Source organism: Manacus vitellinus, unplaced genomic scaffold (assembly GCF_001715985.3).
Source record: "Manacus vitellinus isolate BGI_N305 unplaced genomic scaffold, ASM171598v3 scaffold_1_pilon, whole genome shotgun sequence".
In the NCBI taxonomy this organism is placed as follows: domain Eukaryota; kingdom Metazoa; phylum Chordata; class Aves; order Passeriformes; family Pipridae; genus Manacus; species Manacus vitellinus.
In genome coordinates, this window is record NW_021939396.1 from 33,549,763 (window position 1) to 33,567,500 (window position 17,738).

General features: G+C 40.2%; 1 protein-coding gene across 3 annotated transcripts in view; it reads right to left on the minus strand.

The window, feature by feature from the left end:
- Window positions 1-3,170, minus strand: part of PREX2 (phosphatidylinositol-3,4,5-trisphosphate dependent Rac exchange factor 2) — a 167,914-nt gene extending 164,744 nt beyond the window's left edge. For 2 of the 3 annotated variants that reach the window (XM_018079551.2, XM_018079566.2), the window contains exons 1-2: window positions 3,059-3,129; window positions 2,762-2,965 (exon numbers count right to left, since the gene is read on the minus strand). In XM_018079551.2, coding sequence (XP_017935040.1) covers window positions 2,762-2,902 — 141 coding nt within the window. In that variant the 5' untranslated portion in view covers window positions 2,903-2,965; window positions 3,059-3,129. Of the gene's footprint in view, window positions 1-2,761; window positions 2,966-3,058 lie in introns of all 3 variants that reach the window. The other variant, XM_018079559.2, reaches the window with a different exon arrangement.
- Window positions 3,171-17,738: the final 14,568 nt, after the last annotated feature.

Here is a 17,738-nt window from a genome sequence, read left to right on the forward strand (position 1 = left end):
GGAAGATTCAGGAGATACAGAAGAAGAATATTAATACAACCAGACCTTTCCACTCAGATTTGTTTTGTGATGACTGCAGATGTAAAACAATATATTGTATTTACACAGCATAAAGCCAAAAAGAAGAGGTGAATGAACTCACATGGAAATGACTACTCTGCTACTTCTATCTAATAAAATAATGAATATATCAAATCTTCTGCTTTGTACCTAGTGTTGTAGACTTTTGGCAGAACATACAAAACAAGCTTCTCCTCACTACACTGATGATAAGTGGAGGATGAAAAATCATAGAGAAGTATGAGAAAAAAATACTTCAAATAGCCAACTAGAAATTTGTTCTCAGTGAGACTTTCTTTAATTCCAAAATAAACTGAAGAATCTAAATAAATCTAACATATAATAGATGTGTTTCCAGTCTATGGAAACCAGCAAAGCATTCCCATGTTGACACAGATGAGTAAAGTCACTTCCTCCTTATATAACCTCTTCATTCTCCAGCCATCCACAGGGTTTTTTTCATTTATCTAAGTGAATATCCTATTTCCTATTAATTACAGTGAAAACTGCAGGTACTTTGTGCAAACTGTTAGGGAGACTGTAAATGGTTTCAGCTTCACAATCAGAAAAGAAACATGGGTTCTACCACAATGAGCTCCACTGAGAAGACCTGGAAGCCTAACTCTTAACTTTGACTGGCATGTCAACCCCTCACACTGCTCTCTACTTTAACAAGACATCATGGAAAATAAGATAATGTTTGGATAGAGAAGTACTCAGCGCTAGGACCTCACACTGGTGGTGAGCGTCACTTCAGACTAGCTCTAGTCCAACCCCAGGAACTGCACATTCATTAGCAGCCAGATATGCTCCTACAGAAAAGCTTCCAGTTCACTTCTAATAAGAAGGACCCCTGCATGTGTGTCCCAAGACCACCTCAGAATGTGAAACAAAGCAAGCTGGAATACTGTTTGTATCTCAAACTAGCTAGTCCTAGGACTGAAAGTGGCTTTAAGAAAAACAGAGAAAACCATAAGCCTAAGACACCTAAATGAGAGGATCTAGTCTTCAGATCAAGAAGTAACCACGAGAACAAGTACAATGATGGTTTTGATGGCTTATGTGAAATCAATGTGATGGTCTCCACACTGGCCCTAGTCCAGTGGCTCTCATAAATCCACCACCACAGCTGCTCTCAACAGCAGTCCCAGCAGGTAGGCCAAAGAAAAGCTCACAAGTTGTTTCCTTAAACAAGGCTGAGATACAGTTAAAACAGATGACATTTCCCTGTGAAGGATTGCATCTGTGAACTGTCACTTGAACCCTGTCCACAACGATTAATAATTACAAAAAACATGACATAGAACCAGATATTTAACACCAGTCCTCCTCCCTTTCTCCATATGATTTATTTAGATCATCTTGATCCAAACTGGAAAAAGACTTATTACTGAATTCAATGTTTGGATACAATTTGAAATATGTCTGATCTTTGGAAGAATCTGAGCACTTACTGCTTGAATACTAATATCTTATGCCTAAAACCTTTGAATCCAAAATAAAAGATATTTCAAATTCTTCAAATTTACTGAAATGATCTAAGACTCCAAATACACCAAATTTGTGGCTTAAGGTAAAATACTGAAGAACATTTTTTTACAATAGGTAAAACCCAATCATTAAATGAAAGCAAGGAAGACAATCACACATCGCCTCTTTCTCAAATATACATCCTAAACTTAAAAAAAGAAAAAGAAAAAAGAAAACATGTTGGACCACTTACCATTTTTCATGGTTCTGTTGCGGATAAACATATGGAGAAAATAAGCTACTCTGTAGATCTTATTTCACTCCAATCTCTGTGCTTTTACTCTCCCTGTCACAGCCAACTTAAGAATTTCCTCTTTCATGACAATACGCAGAAAGTTCACAGTTCTCAAGGCAGCAAAGCAGGAAGTTTGCAGTTGGAAGGATTTCCCCTCTTCAATGGGACAGGGGAGGAGAGAAAAGTATGATGGGGGCTACTGTGAAATCTTTTGCCAGCTGAAGCACCTGATTTGGACATACTTATCACAACAGAGTCCTAAAGTGATGCTACCGAGACCAGGCACAAATTAAACACTGCATGCATCTGTTTTGCAATAATTTGTCACTTCGGTTTTTTGAGAGAGTGAGAACTCCCGCCCTTCTGACTGGGGCACCAATAATCCTATCAACAGTGATAGTCAAATGTAGAAGGAAGCTAAAACTGCCAGACCGCAACTCACCAGAACGTGCTACCTTCGCAGCTGACCCTGTATCACAAGACAGGAGTGAATGCCACATGTGGCTTTAATGCCAAGCAGCTGCTGCACACCAGCACTCCCTCTGTCCTCCTCCTTCCCCCCTGCACCGCTGGGTTTCTAGGACTACCGCAAGTAAAGGAATCGCGGCGCCCTAAAATGAACGCAAGCCTCCGCACCCGTGGCAGAGCTAAACCCAAACACATCACACCCCCTCCCCTTCCATGCCCGGAGACGCGAGATCATCGGTGCCAAAGTGCGGCCGGAGGAGTGAGGAGTGGGCAACGCACGACCTCTCCTCGGCCATTTCAAAACCTGTTACTCTCCTTCCCTTTTAAGCAAAAGCTCAGGGTAAGACCCTCTCCCGGCTGCGAGTGCCGCCGTCCCGCTGCCCGCCGCGCTGCCACCGCCTTCCGGCTTCCGGGCAGCTGCGGAGCGGTGCGGCGGGCGAGGCGAGCCCCCCCATCCCCTCCGCTCACCGACACCAGGAACTCCAGGGTGCCCACGTAGTCCCGCTCGGTCTTGAGCAGCTCGTTGAGGACGCACACGCGTAAACGAAGCTGTTTCTCCAAGTCCTTCCCGCTTTCCCCCTTGCCTTCCCCTTTGCTTTCCTCTGTCATGGTGCAGCGAGGAGGATCGGTGTTCCCAGCCCGGCGCCGTTCCCGGAGCGCCCCGGCACTGCGCTGCGGACAAGGACAACAAAAGACCCGCCAAGTAACACAGCGGGGCCGGGCTCGGCCGGTTCCAGCCGCGCTGCAGCCGCAGCCCCAGCTCACCCCGCTCCCGCGGCCGCCCGAGGTCCGGAGGCGAGCAGCCACCCCAGTGCGCGCTCCTTTCCCGTCAGGAAGAGAACACAGCCTGAAGGAAACGAGCGGTCACTGGTTCCCAGCTCGCCCTGCTAGCTGAGAGGTTGGAAAGCCTCCGCAGCAGCAGACTTGGACATTAATCAAAAGCTTTGTATCCATGTGACTCCAACCCCTTCCCCCCCTTCACTAAATCTCAGGAAAAAGGAAAGGAAACAACTTCAGGGAGCATTGCGTGCCAGCAGCTGCCTGTTTCACACACAAGCTGCGAGCTCCAGTTTGAGGCTAACTGGAGTTCTCCAACAACAGTAAAAGAATTATAAAAATGTCCCAAGCAAGCTGGCTGGACAGGGAATCAGCAGTTGTTTTTGTTTTGTTTTGTTTTAATCATCAGCAAAGAGCCATTTCAACTTCCCCTTCCACACCTTCCCACGAGATTATATTACCATGTATATTGCAACTGATGCATATTATAAATACAAGCTTTTTTATTCTCCTGACAAAATATGCAGAGCTAAGGATGTGCTGAGCAGGTACAGAAAAGTTATTTCAAGGTTGGGGGGAGGGAGGTATGGGGGGGTGGGGGAGTTAAGTTGTCTGGTTTGTGTGTTTATTAAAACAAAGTGCTGTAAAATCCCCAGGTTATACAGTTTTCCTGTCTGCTTTCAAAGTTCAGATTTGCATGATACATTAAAAGAATAAAAAATAATTCAGTAGCTATTTCAAACAGTTAGCAAAAGGTATAGAACTACTTTAGACAAGGGGAACTAATTTCCTGAAGACTGCAGTATGTCAGGACACTACCATGTGAATTTTAAGCCCACTGATGAAAGCCGAAGTTTTCTTTGGCTACCTCTTCAGTCTACGACTGGAAAAAAAATCCAGGTCTTCAACTTCCAGATTCTGTATCAACTATCTTTCTAAACCTGCAACATCCTAAAAGGACAGAATAAAATTAAAACCTGAGTGTAAAACTTCTACAGCTGCATTACGAGATGAGTCCTTTAGTGGTAGAGGATAAGCAGTGACATTTGTGTTCTGATAACTAGACATCATCTAGCTGTCTGCCTCAGAGATCTTTGGGGAAACAGAGGATACACTTCCCGCAAGACGTTTCCCAAAGAGCAGAAAAAAAATTAAAAAAAAAAAAAAAGAAAAATAATTCTTTGAATGTGACCTACTTATCTGCATCCTCTCCTTCCCAAACACAGTCAGCTCCCTTGCATAAAATTCTAGGCAAGAAGCAGCAGTTGCTGGAGCCAATTCTGCTATGTATCCTTCTCAGCAATTTATGCATGTGCAGATTGGCCTGCAAACTTGCCTACTGACTTCAGCATAGCTCCTTCGTCAATATGGCACTAGTACCTTTCAAAAACAGACACCGATTTTCATGAAAATCAGAACTTCATGTTTTTAAGGACCTCGCTGCCCTGCTAAATCTGGTTCAAATAAACTAATGGGTTGAAAAAGCCAACACAGCTCAATCACTGAAGCCTCTTTCTTTGGAAAACCTGTCTAAAATAGACAACATGTCTGGTGATTAGCTCAAAACTGTTTTACCCTCTCGGTGGGCTTCATCAGTGAAGCTCTGTCCCAAAGTCCCAAGGCTCTGTGGCATCTGCTCTAATCCTATGGAGGAGATTAGGTGCTTCCCAATTGCTTGCTTTAGCACCTAGAAGGCTGATGCTATGTTGGAAAGAAAAAAAGAGTGACCCACTGAACCCACAATGAAGTTTTCTGAAGTGATAACCAGAAAAAGGATCCGAAACCACTGGAATAGAACACCACACTATTGCTTTCTGGCTCCTAAACATATGTGGGTGACCTTCTTCAGATAGTCATAGTCAGATCCCTCAAACTTGGTAAATTTCTGGTGGAGAAGAACCCTCTCTTTCTTTTAGGAAAGCAGAAATTTTTTCTACATTTTTTTTTTTGCTACATTTTTTCGCTACATTTTTTCACTTCAGAGATTACTCTGTGCTCTTGGCTTCTGACATGTGCAAGTAGTTGTCACAACCCATGCACACTCATAGACTGAGGTGACAGCTAAAAGTGGCAGGAGCAGCAGCTTACTGTCTTTCTTTCCATCATCTATAGAAGTAAGTATCCCTTCCCTTGATACGTTTGTATCTCATTGCCAGGAGACCTTAAAGCCAAAGTGATCCTTGTCCCGCTTTACACTCCTGCTGCCCTCACACAACGCTCCTTTCTTCAGGCAGGCAGCAAAATACAGGGCAGCAAAAGCATTAGTGACAACACAGAAGAGATTTTTATGGCTCACCTAAGGCCTCTGAACCCAGCAAAGCCCACAGCAGATGTGCAATGATAGGAAAAGTCATTCTAAATACTAGACACCAATATGGAAGACATACATGCCTACAGGCTCAGCCAATTTTCCTGACAACCTGCTTGAAGTAATAAAGACATGGGCAAATTACTCTTTTCCCCTAGTTTCAGGAAAAAGCTGAATTGCTCCAATTGTAGTTTTCACTGCACCAAAATTGGGTAAAAAAGAATAAAGTGGAAGAAAGGTAGAATATACAGATGGGATGAAAAAGTTTAGCCTGAACAAAATATCTTAAGCAACTAAACAGCAGATTTTACACTGTGATTAAACACTGATCTTGAGTAGTAGATAGCACTACCTGTCTTAAATACAGAAACAACTTATATAAAACAGTATATTGATTATGCTAGCATGTGGGAAACAGCAATTCTTCCTCCCTATGTGGAAAGACACATTTGGAGAAACTGGAGAAATCAGATTGTTCCCATGGGACGTTATAACTTTGGAATGCAACAAGAACTATTTTGGTCCAAGGGTACTTGAGGCCCAAGTTGAATTTCTATTTAGAGTCCTGTTGAAAAAAATATGGTAGCACACAAATTTTGATCTACTCACAAAACCACACAGGACAGGTTGTCCAGCCAGGTTTTGAGTAACTCCACAGATGAAACTCTACAACCTCTATAGGAAACCTGTGCCAGTGTCTGGCCAGTGTTCTGCAGTAAAAATAAATAAATAAATAAAGTCTTCTCTTGTGTTCAATCAGAATTTCATGGTTTTTAATGTATGTCCATTGCCTCTAGTCCTGTCAGCTGGCACTACTGAGAAAGGTTGAGTTCTCTCTTAGTCATTTCCTTCCACCAAGCCTTTAAAAACTTGGATAAGATTGCCCATGAACGCTCCCCCTTCCAGGCTGAACAGTTTTTAAGATGAGGCTGGATGTGGCACTTAGTGCCATGGTCTGGCAGTGTTGGATCAAGGGTTGGACTGGATGATCTCTGAGGTATTTTCCAACCCAGTTGATTCTATGATTCTATGATCTCCCTCAGTACACATTTGAAAGATCATCCATTCCCTTAATCATCTTTGTGGTCCTATCTGATGACCTGGAACCTGGGTATTAAATACCTTATGCATGACAGATGATAGCAATTAAAGTTCAGTGATCTGCCATGACACTTATGTACTCTATGAGAAAACCACATGGATTTGTTTCTGCATTGCTACCGAATAATGGCTATCAGTGCAAGACAGCTCCAGTATCACAGAAGAATGAAATCAAGTGTTCCTCAGGGCACATTATCTTGTACCACAGCACTGTAAAGGATTCCTCAGTCCAGCTGGGAATTTAATATTGTCTTCTTTTCAGACAGAGCTGAAATACATTTCTGATATTGAAAAAAAAAAGACAAAAACTCCATAGGAATTATTAAGAGACCCATCCAAGAAATGTGATTAACAAACACTAAAAAAGTTCATCAGAATAAAAACAGTTTCTTTACAGATGGTTCTAATACCATATTGAGCAATGAGAAGGTTAATATGCATGGGACTAGCTGTAAATGAAGTAAGTGTTGGAGAACAGGTGAACTGCAAAGTTCACTTTTGACACATTACTATCTGTTCGTTCACCACAGAGTTTACACCAAACCAACATTACAGCTAGAGGTTTTAAATAGAAGTCAGTATTTGTACAGAATGAACAAAAGTAATCAGTTCTGTAATATGCCTTTTTGGCATTTTGGAAGAACAATAGAGGGACTTTAACCACAAAGACATTTAAATGGCCCCAAGCACAGTAAGTTATAATCACTACCGTAATATAATCATCAACATAATAAATAAGTTCATATAATCAAAAGACTTCTACAGGTATTTTGAATACAAGCTGGTCTCCCCCAACACCAGACTTTTTTTACCCCAAACTACTATAGCATTGCTCTCCAACTATAAATGCACAGGACTTCACCACACAGTTCTTCCACAAGCCTCTTTTGATGGTGTATCTATTCACAAGGCTTTTAATAATGTTATTCCCACCAGCACAAGGGACACAGCAAACATCTATAGGAAAAAAAATTTTTACATTCAGCTTTACGTAGCATGAAAAGAAATACTGCATGATTCAAATCTCATTTATCCAAAAATAAATCTAAAAAGATATAGAGAGATTAAAACTCAATAGAAAAGTGATTATTTACAATTCACTTAAAGAAATGTATTTGACTTTCCCTATTAGGGGTCCATTGCACCTTTAAGAAATCCTGCAGCAAAAGACACCTAAGTCTTAGAATGACAAGTGCTCACTACAGATGGTTTTTCTTCAGAAGGCTATCTAGCATGAGCCAGAATCTTAAGACAGGAGCGCAGTTAGTTCAAGTATCTATTGACTTTAAATTAGTATTAAAACAATGTGTACTAACATAAGTGCGTAGCAAAATCTCCTCAGGAAACTCTAATTAGTTTGGGAAGAAACTGACCACACCATGAGTCCAGCATTACAAAGTAAAAATGCTCTCCAGAAGGTTTCATATCAGCTTAGTGTACCCTGATGAAAGCTATTTAAACTGAAACCTCATCTTATGTGGTATCTAAGCAGACGAACAGAAAGGACAGCTGCAGAAATTACTCCACCTCAATTTGAGGACATCTGATTACAGCTTCTTCACACTAGCTATTTAGCAACCTTTTTAAAAGCTGATAGGAAATTGAAATAAAATTAATTATAAACCCATTTAATTATAAATGCAAGCTGAAATAAGAGGAATACAATGTACATAAGTAATCTCAAAAAACCTCCCACATCTTGGTAAAAATGCAAGGTCTTTTACATTGCTAGCCATATTTATATCACTATGGATTCTTCATGGGAAGGAAAGCATAACTGATCAATAAAAACACCTTTTTTTGATCTGCTCATGGGAGCTCTGCAGAGCCAACAGACAGAGATTGAGCAGCAGGCTTTATATGTAAGCAGTGACAGAAAAATAACTCACCACTTCTTTGGCTTTTGCGTAACAGAAGAAGAAACAAAACATGACACGAAAGGAAGTGTAATGAATTTCCATTCAGTTTACTGTAGGATAAAAATAAAAAAAAAATTATAATAATAGGAATCTAATTAAGAGCTCTCAGGAAAAATGTTAGCTTATGTACAGTGAGTTCTCCAAAGACAATAGTACTTTTGCTTGTAGTTAATCAGAGGGCAGTAACTCATCAATAAGTTTTCAGCACTAGTGGTTGAACTATTATATAAAGATATGCAAATATGCTGCAGGACTTGGAAGGTGAAAAGAGTGAGATTCATCAGCTGGTACAAGCTATAAAACAGACAGATACATATCTGATTTTAACAGGCAGCCTTTATACCTTTGCAAGTACATTACATGTACACCCACGTGAAGGCACTCCTTCACTCAGCTCAAAATACCCTTGATACAAGAAGTATTTTTATCATATCTAAGTAAGGATCTTTTGTCCCACAAAGTGGAAAGACTTACTACTTTTATTCAGAGGCTAATACATAAATATTTAATGTAACGAAAGTCTTGGTTTTACTGTTAAAAAAGCCTTTTTTTCTCAAGGATTTTAATATTCTTACTTTTGTGCAATGACTTAGAGCTTTTTTCATCTTTTTTTAAAGTGTAAAATTGATCAGTAATCTCTGTAGTCATTGCATGAGCAGTTTAAGGTACTGTCAATGTTTGCTAAAAATCTTAAATTAACCTTAAATTAGGCAAGGATACTAATTAGGTTAAAAAATTTTCTATCTTGTCTCAATTGCTGGATTAAGTGATACGGGATCATCAAATATCAATTAACTGAAAACCCAAGACCAAAAAAAAAAAGTCCACCTCAGTTCGTACTTCTTCAGGAATTATTTTTTGTGGTCCCAAATGTGTGTTTGAGAGAGGGGGACAGGAGCAGGCAACTAGAGGTAACATAAAGCAGATGTCCAGAAGCAAGCTAGACGTGCATGTAAGCAGAACACAAGTCACACTGGCAATACCAGCACAAAACAAACAGCATTTGACTGGTCTCAAGATTTCCATTTTGTTTTCAGTAACTGATACTTGTACTGCATCTCTTTGTCTCTGGCAAAGCAAAAGTAAATACAGACCAAGTTATGATGTGCTATAAGATACATGGAGCTAAGCTTCCCTTTTCTCCTAGTTTCTTTTGCCATGCAACAACTTACATAGATAATAAAAACCAGCTGAGATACTGAGTTCACTGGTTAATGTTGAAAGTACAGAACAAACTGCTATTACACTCCAGAGATTTAATGCTGATGATACCCAAGGCAGATATTTTGTATTTCCAACCCTTCAGAGAGTACAAGAGTGGAGAAAGCAATATTTTGAAACCATTCTATATTAAGGGTTCTAGCAATACCTATCGATCAAGAAAAGATAAACTTTAAACTAAACTGAAAAATTAATTTGGATTTTATTATGGTTGACACATTGTCTTTATAATGAGCTGAAAGAATGATAACTACTACAGAGAAATCTAAATATGTTCTTCCCTAGATAGGATTGTTACTGTCAAAAGGTGAAGCTTCTGCCAAAATAAACCCTTTAAAAAACCTTTTCTGTTAAAGCTTATTACCAGAAAAGCAGAATAAGAGTGGACATGCCCAGAAAGCAAGGCCAAGTAGAAGATTTTTACATGAAGAACAAAAAAAATTCTGTTTTTAAAGTAGGATTTAAAAAAAAGAATCTGAATGGCAAGTTTACCACAGTGGCAACTTACTATTTTCATAGAATCATAGAATCAGATGGGTTGGAAAGGACTTCTGAGATCAAGTCCAACCCTTGATCCACTACCACCACAGTTACTAGACCATGGCACTAAGTGCCACGTCCAGCCTCATCTTAAAAACCTCCAGGGACGGAGAATCCACCACTTTCCTGGGCAACCCATTCCAATGGCTGATTACCCTCTCTGTAAAGAATTTCTTTCTAATATCTAACCTGAACCTTCCCTGGCGCAGATATTTGTAGCAAGATATTTCACAGACAAACTGTGATTTGTATGTTTGGATATTCTTTGTTCATTTGTCCAAACAGGGAACAAGACGAGGCTCTGCAGGCCAAGCCATGTGCTTTAACCACAAAACAACATGACATAAGGTTAGGTCATCAGCCGACATAAATCACCATAATTCCTCTGATTTCACTGACCATTAAAGACTCAGATGAAATATGGACTAGCAGGCTAACCCCACTTGAACTATCACCCATTTATTTTATATATATTTATATATGAGAAAAAGAACATTTTACAGCATGTTTGTAATGTACCTTTCTTCTCTAGGAAGGTAGACAAATGAAAGAAAACATTAAAAACAAAATAGAAAATCACTGCCAAAAAAATCTATCAACTAGACAACACAGAGATTTGTTCATAAATATACTTAGTGTGTCAACTGTAAAAGGATTAGACAGTGATATTAAATGTTTGTAGAATACTTTAAATAAAACATGATCATTTGCTCTGAGTCACTTTCTTATTAACCTTCCCTTTCACTTCTACCTATCATAACAACATATATGACTTTATTAATATATTCACATAATTTGTCCCCAGTGAACTATGAAATGTCAACTATAGAAGTATAAATTTTTTTCAGGAACAAGGATGTATAACTTTTTTTTTTTTTTTTTAAAGACCAACTTCTTCATTCAGCTCTTCTATCTTCCAGGATTTTGTTTCCATAAGGCAACAATTTTGATATATCATTTTAAAAACTGACAATTTAATTGAAGATTTAATCTGGAAATACAAAACCAGTGTTATGCAGCAGAAAGTGAAAAGATTCAGTATTGTGCTTACTTCTACCTGAGTTGAACCTAAAACACCTTGATCTTGCATGCAAATCGTACTGACTAAACTCCAGACTTCAGATTTTTTTACCAGCTTGTTTATCTGTGACATTACAGAATTAGTTTACATTGCAGGCAGAAGGATCTTAGTCTATCAATAATCACAGCTTTCCTCCTTGGCTGATGTTTATCCAGAAGCCTCTGATTCACAAAAATAGTATCTTTTGACCCTAAGTTTTTCCCTTTTTTTACAGTTTTCTGCACTGATTGCAAACTTCTGAGACTATTCTGTTTATTTTTTTTGAAGTCTTTTTTATGTAGATTTTTACCTGATCTTTGTGATATGATCCGAGTGACTACCACTCAGATATTTAAACAGCATGACTGGGATCTGGATGTTTATTCTCTTACATTTCCTATAAGGGAAAAGGCCTATGATGTTAAGTGTTAAGGTTGGGATTAAAAAATCACATACCAACACTCAAATATTGTTATTTATAGTGGAGGAAGGACAGTCAAAACAACAATTATTACACTTCAGAGAAAAACTGGTTAAGACAACAGCAGTCCCCAGTTTTTGGGCAAGTTAATTACAGCCCTTTGAGACTGTGAGAAAGTTTCTTTCTTCACATGTAGAACTACTAATACAAGTGTTTAAAAAAATCTTTATCTAGGTAAATCTAGACTTGGAGTCTCTGTCTCTTTTTCTTCCACCATGAGACCAGATAATAACCAGTTCTGAATCCTGCCAAGTAAATGAGAAAGGATTTGTCTAATCCGTGTGTTTTTTTCTGTAGCTCTAAAATCCTTTTTGCCTGATCTCTACACCAGGGTTCTGGAAGGAAGTACAAGAACTGTTACAGTAACACATATCCAAAAGATTGTATAGTGGGAAGGGACCTCTGGAGCACTTCTAGATCAAACGTCCTGCTCAAAGCAAATACGGTTAGAACAAGTTATGCAGCTGAGTTTGTAGTATCTACTACTGTGGGTAACCACTCCAGTGTTTTACCACTCCTATGTTTTTTTGCCCTTCTAGAGTCAATATTTCCCATATTCTTTGTGTCTGTTGCCCCTCACCCTTCTACAGCACAACTCTGAGAAGATTCTTACTTAATCTCTCTATACCTTGGTGTTTAGAGAGTTACAGAGAGCATCACCAACCGTCTGCTCTTCTACAGATTGTACAGTCCCAGCTGTTTCCCCCTTAGCCTGCTCTTCTACAGGTTGAACAAACATGGCTGGTTGTCTGAGACTCTTCTTGTACCCTACAAGCTTCCTGCTGGCTTCCTGCAGGACTCCTTCCAACATGTCAGTGTCTGTCTGGTACTGGGGAGTCCAAAACTGGGTACGGCGTTCCATCAGGAGTCTCTGAAGTGCCAGACACAGGGGAAGAATTACTTCCCTCAATCTGCTGGCTACACCCTTGCTGTTATACTCAGCCTGTTATGATATCCATCACTAAGTAACTTCTCCTTGTGAATGGAATGCAGGACTTGTCGACTATGGTGCTTTTAAAACACTTTTGTTCTGCCAAGAAGCCGTGCAACCTGAAACAGAGCCAAGTGGTGTCTCAATATTAATCTCTTCTTGGTTGTTAACATAAGTTTTAGTATCATCCTATGCCTAACAGCATAGGTTAGCAGCAGTATAATGCTACTCTGAGACAAAAGCTTATTAGATGCAGGATATAAATGTGCCTGCCATTGACAGAACACTGATGTATAAGTGCTAAAAAATCAGTAATTTGAATGAAATTTAGGTTTGGAACAGCAACCATTTATGGTCATCTATAAAGGTTGTGTAGCAGTAAGTGCATTAAGGCAGCTATGGGAATGGATGATTAGGAATTTCCTGTGGAAGTAGCTTTTTTATTTTCCACAGTAAGAATTCCCACTCAGTCACTATGACATTGTTTGGAATCCAGAAAGTTTCCTTCACAGGTGCCCCATGACCACTGGAAGGAACCGCAGAAATGTTTATGTGGCTAAAAAGTACACGAACACATTCTGTCAATAACATGAAATCACAATTAAAACAATGTTTCACTATACTGATGAAGACACATGGCTCACTGGCCATGAAACAGTAACCTAAGAACTGAATCTGGAGTTTACCACTAATTCGTTATGTAAGCACCATTAAGTCATTTCAGTACATGCACCTTTGGGTTCTCACCAGCTATTAGCTCCATTTACACACTTGACTACCACTAACCCACAAATCAATATAGGGTTTTGGAGGTTTTTTTGGCAGCTTTTGTGTTTTCATAGACCCTCATAACTTGCACTTTCTTTCTCACATAATGTCAAAAGTACCTTGAAGTGTTTCCACAAAGTACCTCCCAGTAAAAAGAGACACAAAATTTGCTGCTGTTGTAAACTGGAAGTATGACTAAAGGGCAGCAATCATACACTGGCATGAATTTCACCATGGGGGACTAAATAGTAACACCTATGCAAATAAGTGTAAATTGTTGTATCTGACAGGTTTTCCCTTCTCAGACAATAGAACTTATTTTGTTGCAGTAATAATATTGCCTCAACATTTGTCTTTTCCATTGTTTTTCAAATTACTGCAATAAATAAGATTTTATTTTTACTTTACATAGGAGGTCATATATAACACAGCTATAAGATCTGCCGTCCCAGCAAGTTATCAGAGATGTGCACACCACTTGCTAGTGCAGTTTGGCTTCCCTGTGTGACAGTGGTGTTATTGCCCTGGTACTTGATTCCATAAATGCTTAAGAATGCCAGATGCAGGATTTGGACTTCTAGCAAGGACTGGTGAACTGAGGTTTACCAAGCAAATGAAAGGAATTATTGCATTAAGATTCAGAGTATTAAGCCTAGGATGATCATGTTACTTGGATGAAGAGGTTGAGCCACTTCCGATGTACGACTCCAAACTCCAAGGTCTGCACTCCTTTTGGTAGAAAATATCCTTTTTATTGTGCCATTCTTTTATAAATCATGACATATTTCATAATACAGAAACTCGATCTGGTATCATTACTATGTATATTTGGGTCTATTTAGCCTCGACTGGGACTGGGGAAGAGAAGACTCAGGTTAGGGGGAGGGTTGGGACTTGTCCATGTATTCATACACTAGAAGGGAGGCTATAAAGGTGCTGGAGCATGTCCAGAGAAGGGCAACAAGGCTCATGAAAGTACTAGAAAACATGTCCTGTGAGGAACATCTGAGAGAGCTGAGTTTGTTTAGTCTCAAGAAGAGGAGGCTCTCTACTTCTACCTGAGGAACCGATCTCTTCTGCTGTGCCTGCAGTGGGGGGATCAGAGGAAATGGTCTTAAGCTGAGATGGGAGATCCAGATTAGATATTAGAAAAAACATTTTCACTGTTAGGGTGGTCAGGCATTGGAATAGGTTGTTCAGGGACATGGTGGAGATATCATCCCTGGAGATATCTGGATCTGGTGCTGGGTGATATTGTTTAGTGGTTTAGGGGTTACAGTGGTAGTGCTGGGTTGATGATTGGACTTGATGATCTCAAAGGTCTCTTCCAACCCTGATGATTCTATTCTAAAGCAAAGGGAACTGGGCTATTTTCAGTGGTGCCCGGTACGAGATACCAGCCGGACTCCTGATATCAAACACTATCCAAGTACACTTATCTCTCTATTAAAAAAATATTTTCTCCATGTTGAGTCATTACATGTTGAATTTAGTCTCAGGTTGTCATTCAAGTGTGTAAAAGTTACTTTCTTATCTTGGTCTTTTGTTTCATCCCAGTGCTACCATGGCAGCTTGTGTGGCCCATCCTGCATTCAGCTCTATAGAGCTGGAGCAAGGATATTGATACACATTATAGCTCCTTCACTGTCCTGATCCTCCCTATTTTCTAAATCGCTTAGAAAAGGAAGCAGAATCAATAAGATAACACTTGCAAATGACCAAAACCTAAATACGCTTGCTCCGATTTTCACCTAGAATTTGAGCATGTTCGCTGCACCACTTCTGCAACCCAAAGCCTACATCTTCTGCTCAGGTTTTGTCACAGTATCTCAAAAACTAAATACAAGACAACTATCTGCTGTGTGATTTAACAGTATGTCACCTCACTGGACAATTCTCCAATCAAAAGCAACCAGAGAAAAACAATTTTTCTAAAGCAACTTTACTATGAAAGCAATTGCCAGCCTTTAAGAATAAAGTCTGTCTGTTATTTTCCCCTAAAATTGCATGTGCATAATAGGAACAGCTGTGTTGAGGATTTAAAGAACAAAAATATGTGTAGGAAATAACCCATTCCATGCAAAAAATCCATTATGTATACTGTAGGAAATCAGTAATGTGACCTAAATCAATTAGAAACTACATAGGAGTGACTGAAATAAGGAAAGGTCTGAAACGAAAAATGCTATCTTCACTGCTTGAAGACGGGTCAGTTAGTTACTTCAGTGAGCTCAGGATACCTGAGGCAAGACAGAACTTTATCCAATTTACTTTCTTTTTGGAGGTAAAAAAAGACATCAAGAGATTTCTGCCAGGGATCAGATGTCTGGACAGGGTCCTGAGCAGCTGGCTCTGGGTATCCCTGTCCAGTCAGAGGGTCTGGACCTGAGGACCTCCAGAGGTCCCTTCCTACCTCAACCATTCTTTGATTCTGTGGGATTGCTTTTCTACAAACTCACAGTGATGACTAACCCTACTTTGCCATTTAAATCTTCAAAAATTCATAGGCAGCAACCTCCGGTTAAGAATATTAAAACATGTATTTTCTGTCAACTATGAATACAAAGACATATGTACTTTCTCAGGGTCCTGAGGGCATTTACTGGCCTTAACAGCCCTGCCCTGACTACCTGGGGCTTGCCCCACCCTGCCCACAGCCCCAGACCCCATATCAGCCCCCAGGGCCATCAGCCCCTGCCCCAGCGGTGCAACAGCGGGGCTGGACTCCAGCTCTCCATGCCTTGCCTGGCCATGGGCTCTGCAGAGCCAGGCCCAGCCATTCACTGACATCCAGTCTGGCCTCTGCCTGGTCCCATTGCCATGGCACTAACCAACCATGTCTGACTCTTGGTCTCCTCCCCAGGCCTGATTCTGACTCCCAGCTGCAGACTAATATCCCGGTGTGCCCCTGTCACAATTTTCCTGCCTGTCGGACACTGGACCCAGCTTCAGACTCTCCTTCCATCATCTTCTGTACTTTTGTTCCTATATTATCAAAGCATTAGTGATGCTGCCACTGCAATGTGTTTTTCATGTGTAGGTCCACATTTTCCTGAAAATCAATTGCTTCTGCCTTTTTATGCTGCCCTAAGTAATCTGTGTGTGCTTAAGAGCAGTAGTCTAGATCACAGCAATCAACGGAGCTTAAATGAACAACAAGATGGGAAAGACTGTTTGAGCTGAAAGGTTCATTCTGTGACTGCTTGTCTCCCAAAGCTTTTTTGCTTTGAAGTGACAATTTCTTTATCACCTATCTTCCAGCACAAATTTATGTGAAGACTCTACTTTGCTGTTAACTGTATTTCATCTTCTCAAAAGTACTATTTTTAATTTCATAATCGTTACTTCCTCTGTTACTCATACGTTTGCTAAAAATGGTAAGTTTCCCACTCTGAAGATGTAAATGAACCTTGTATTTATAAACAAAGGCAAATGTGTTACTTGACAAATCAAGATTTTTCTATTATGCACCACACAGCCATCATGTGTACTACTGCTCTTCTCATGCACAGAAAATGGGAGAAAACAAGAAAATCACTTCATACAGACACAGTTCATCCTCCAGATCCCAATTCTTAATTGAAATAGTTAATAAAATGATAAAATTTACTAAAATCATACTAAAGAAAGAACCATGCAACTTGTGAATAAATACTTGTGCAACCTACAGAACCATGATTCTTTGAAGTCAGTAGGGACCCAGCCACACAACTCTTAGAATCATAGAATCATTTAGGTAGGAAAAGACCTTTAGGATCACTGAGTCCAAACACTGCCTTAGCACTGCCAAGTTCACCACTAAACCATGTCCCTAGGTGCCACATTTACACATCTTTTAAATGCCTCCAGGAATGGTGATTCCGGTGTCTGACAACCCTTTCAGTGAAGAATTTTTTCCTTATATCCAATCTAAACATCCCCTAGTGCAACTTGAGGCCATTTCCTTTTGTGCTGTTTCTTGTGAATTGGGAGAAGAGACCAACCCCTACCTTTCTACAGCCTCCTTTCAGGTAACTGTAGAGAACCATAAGGTCCACTCTGGTGAGCCTCTGAACACCCTCAGCTCCCTCAGCCACTCCTCTTAAGCCTCAGGCTCCAAACCCTTCACCAGCTCTGTTGCCCTTCTCTGGACATGTGTCAGCACCTCAATCTCTTTCCTGTAGTGAGGGGCCTAGAACTGAACACAGGATTTGAGGTACAGCCTCACCAGTGCTGAGTACAAGGGTCCTGCTGGCCACACTATTCTTGATACAAGCCAGGATGCCATTGGCCCTTTGGCCCCCTGGGCACGCTGCTGGCTCATGTTCAGCCGGCTGTCACCCAGCACACCCAGGTCCTT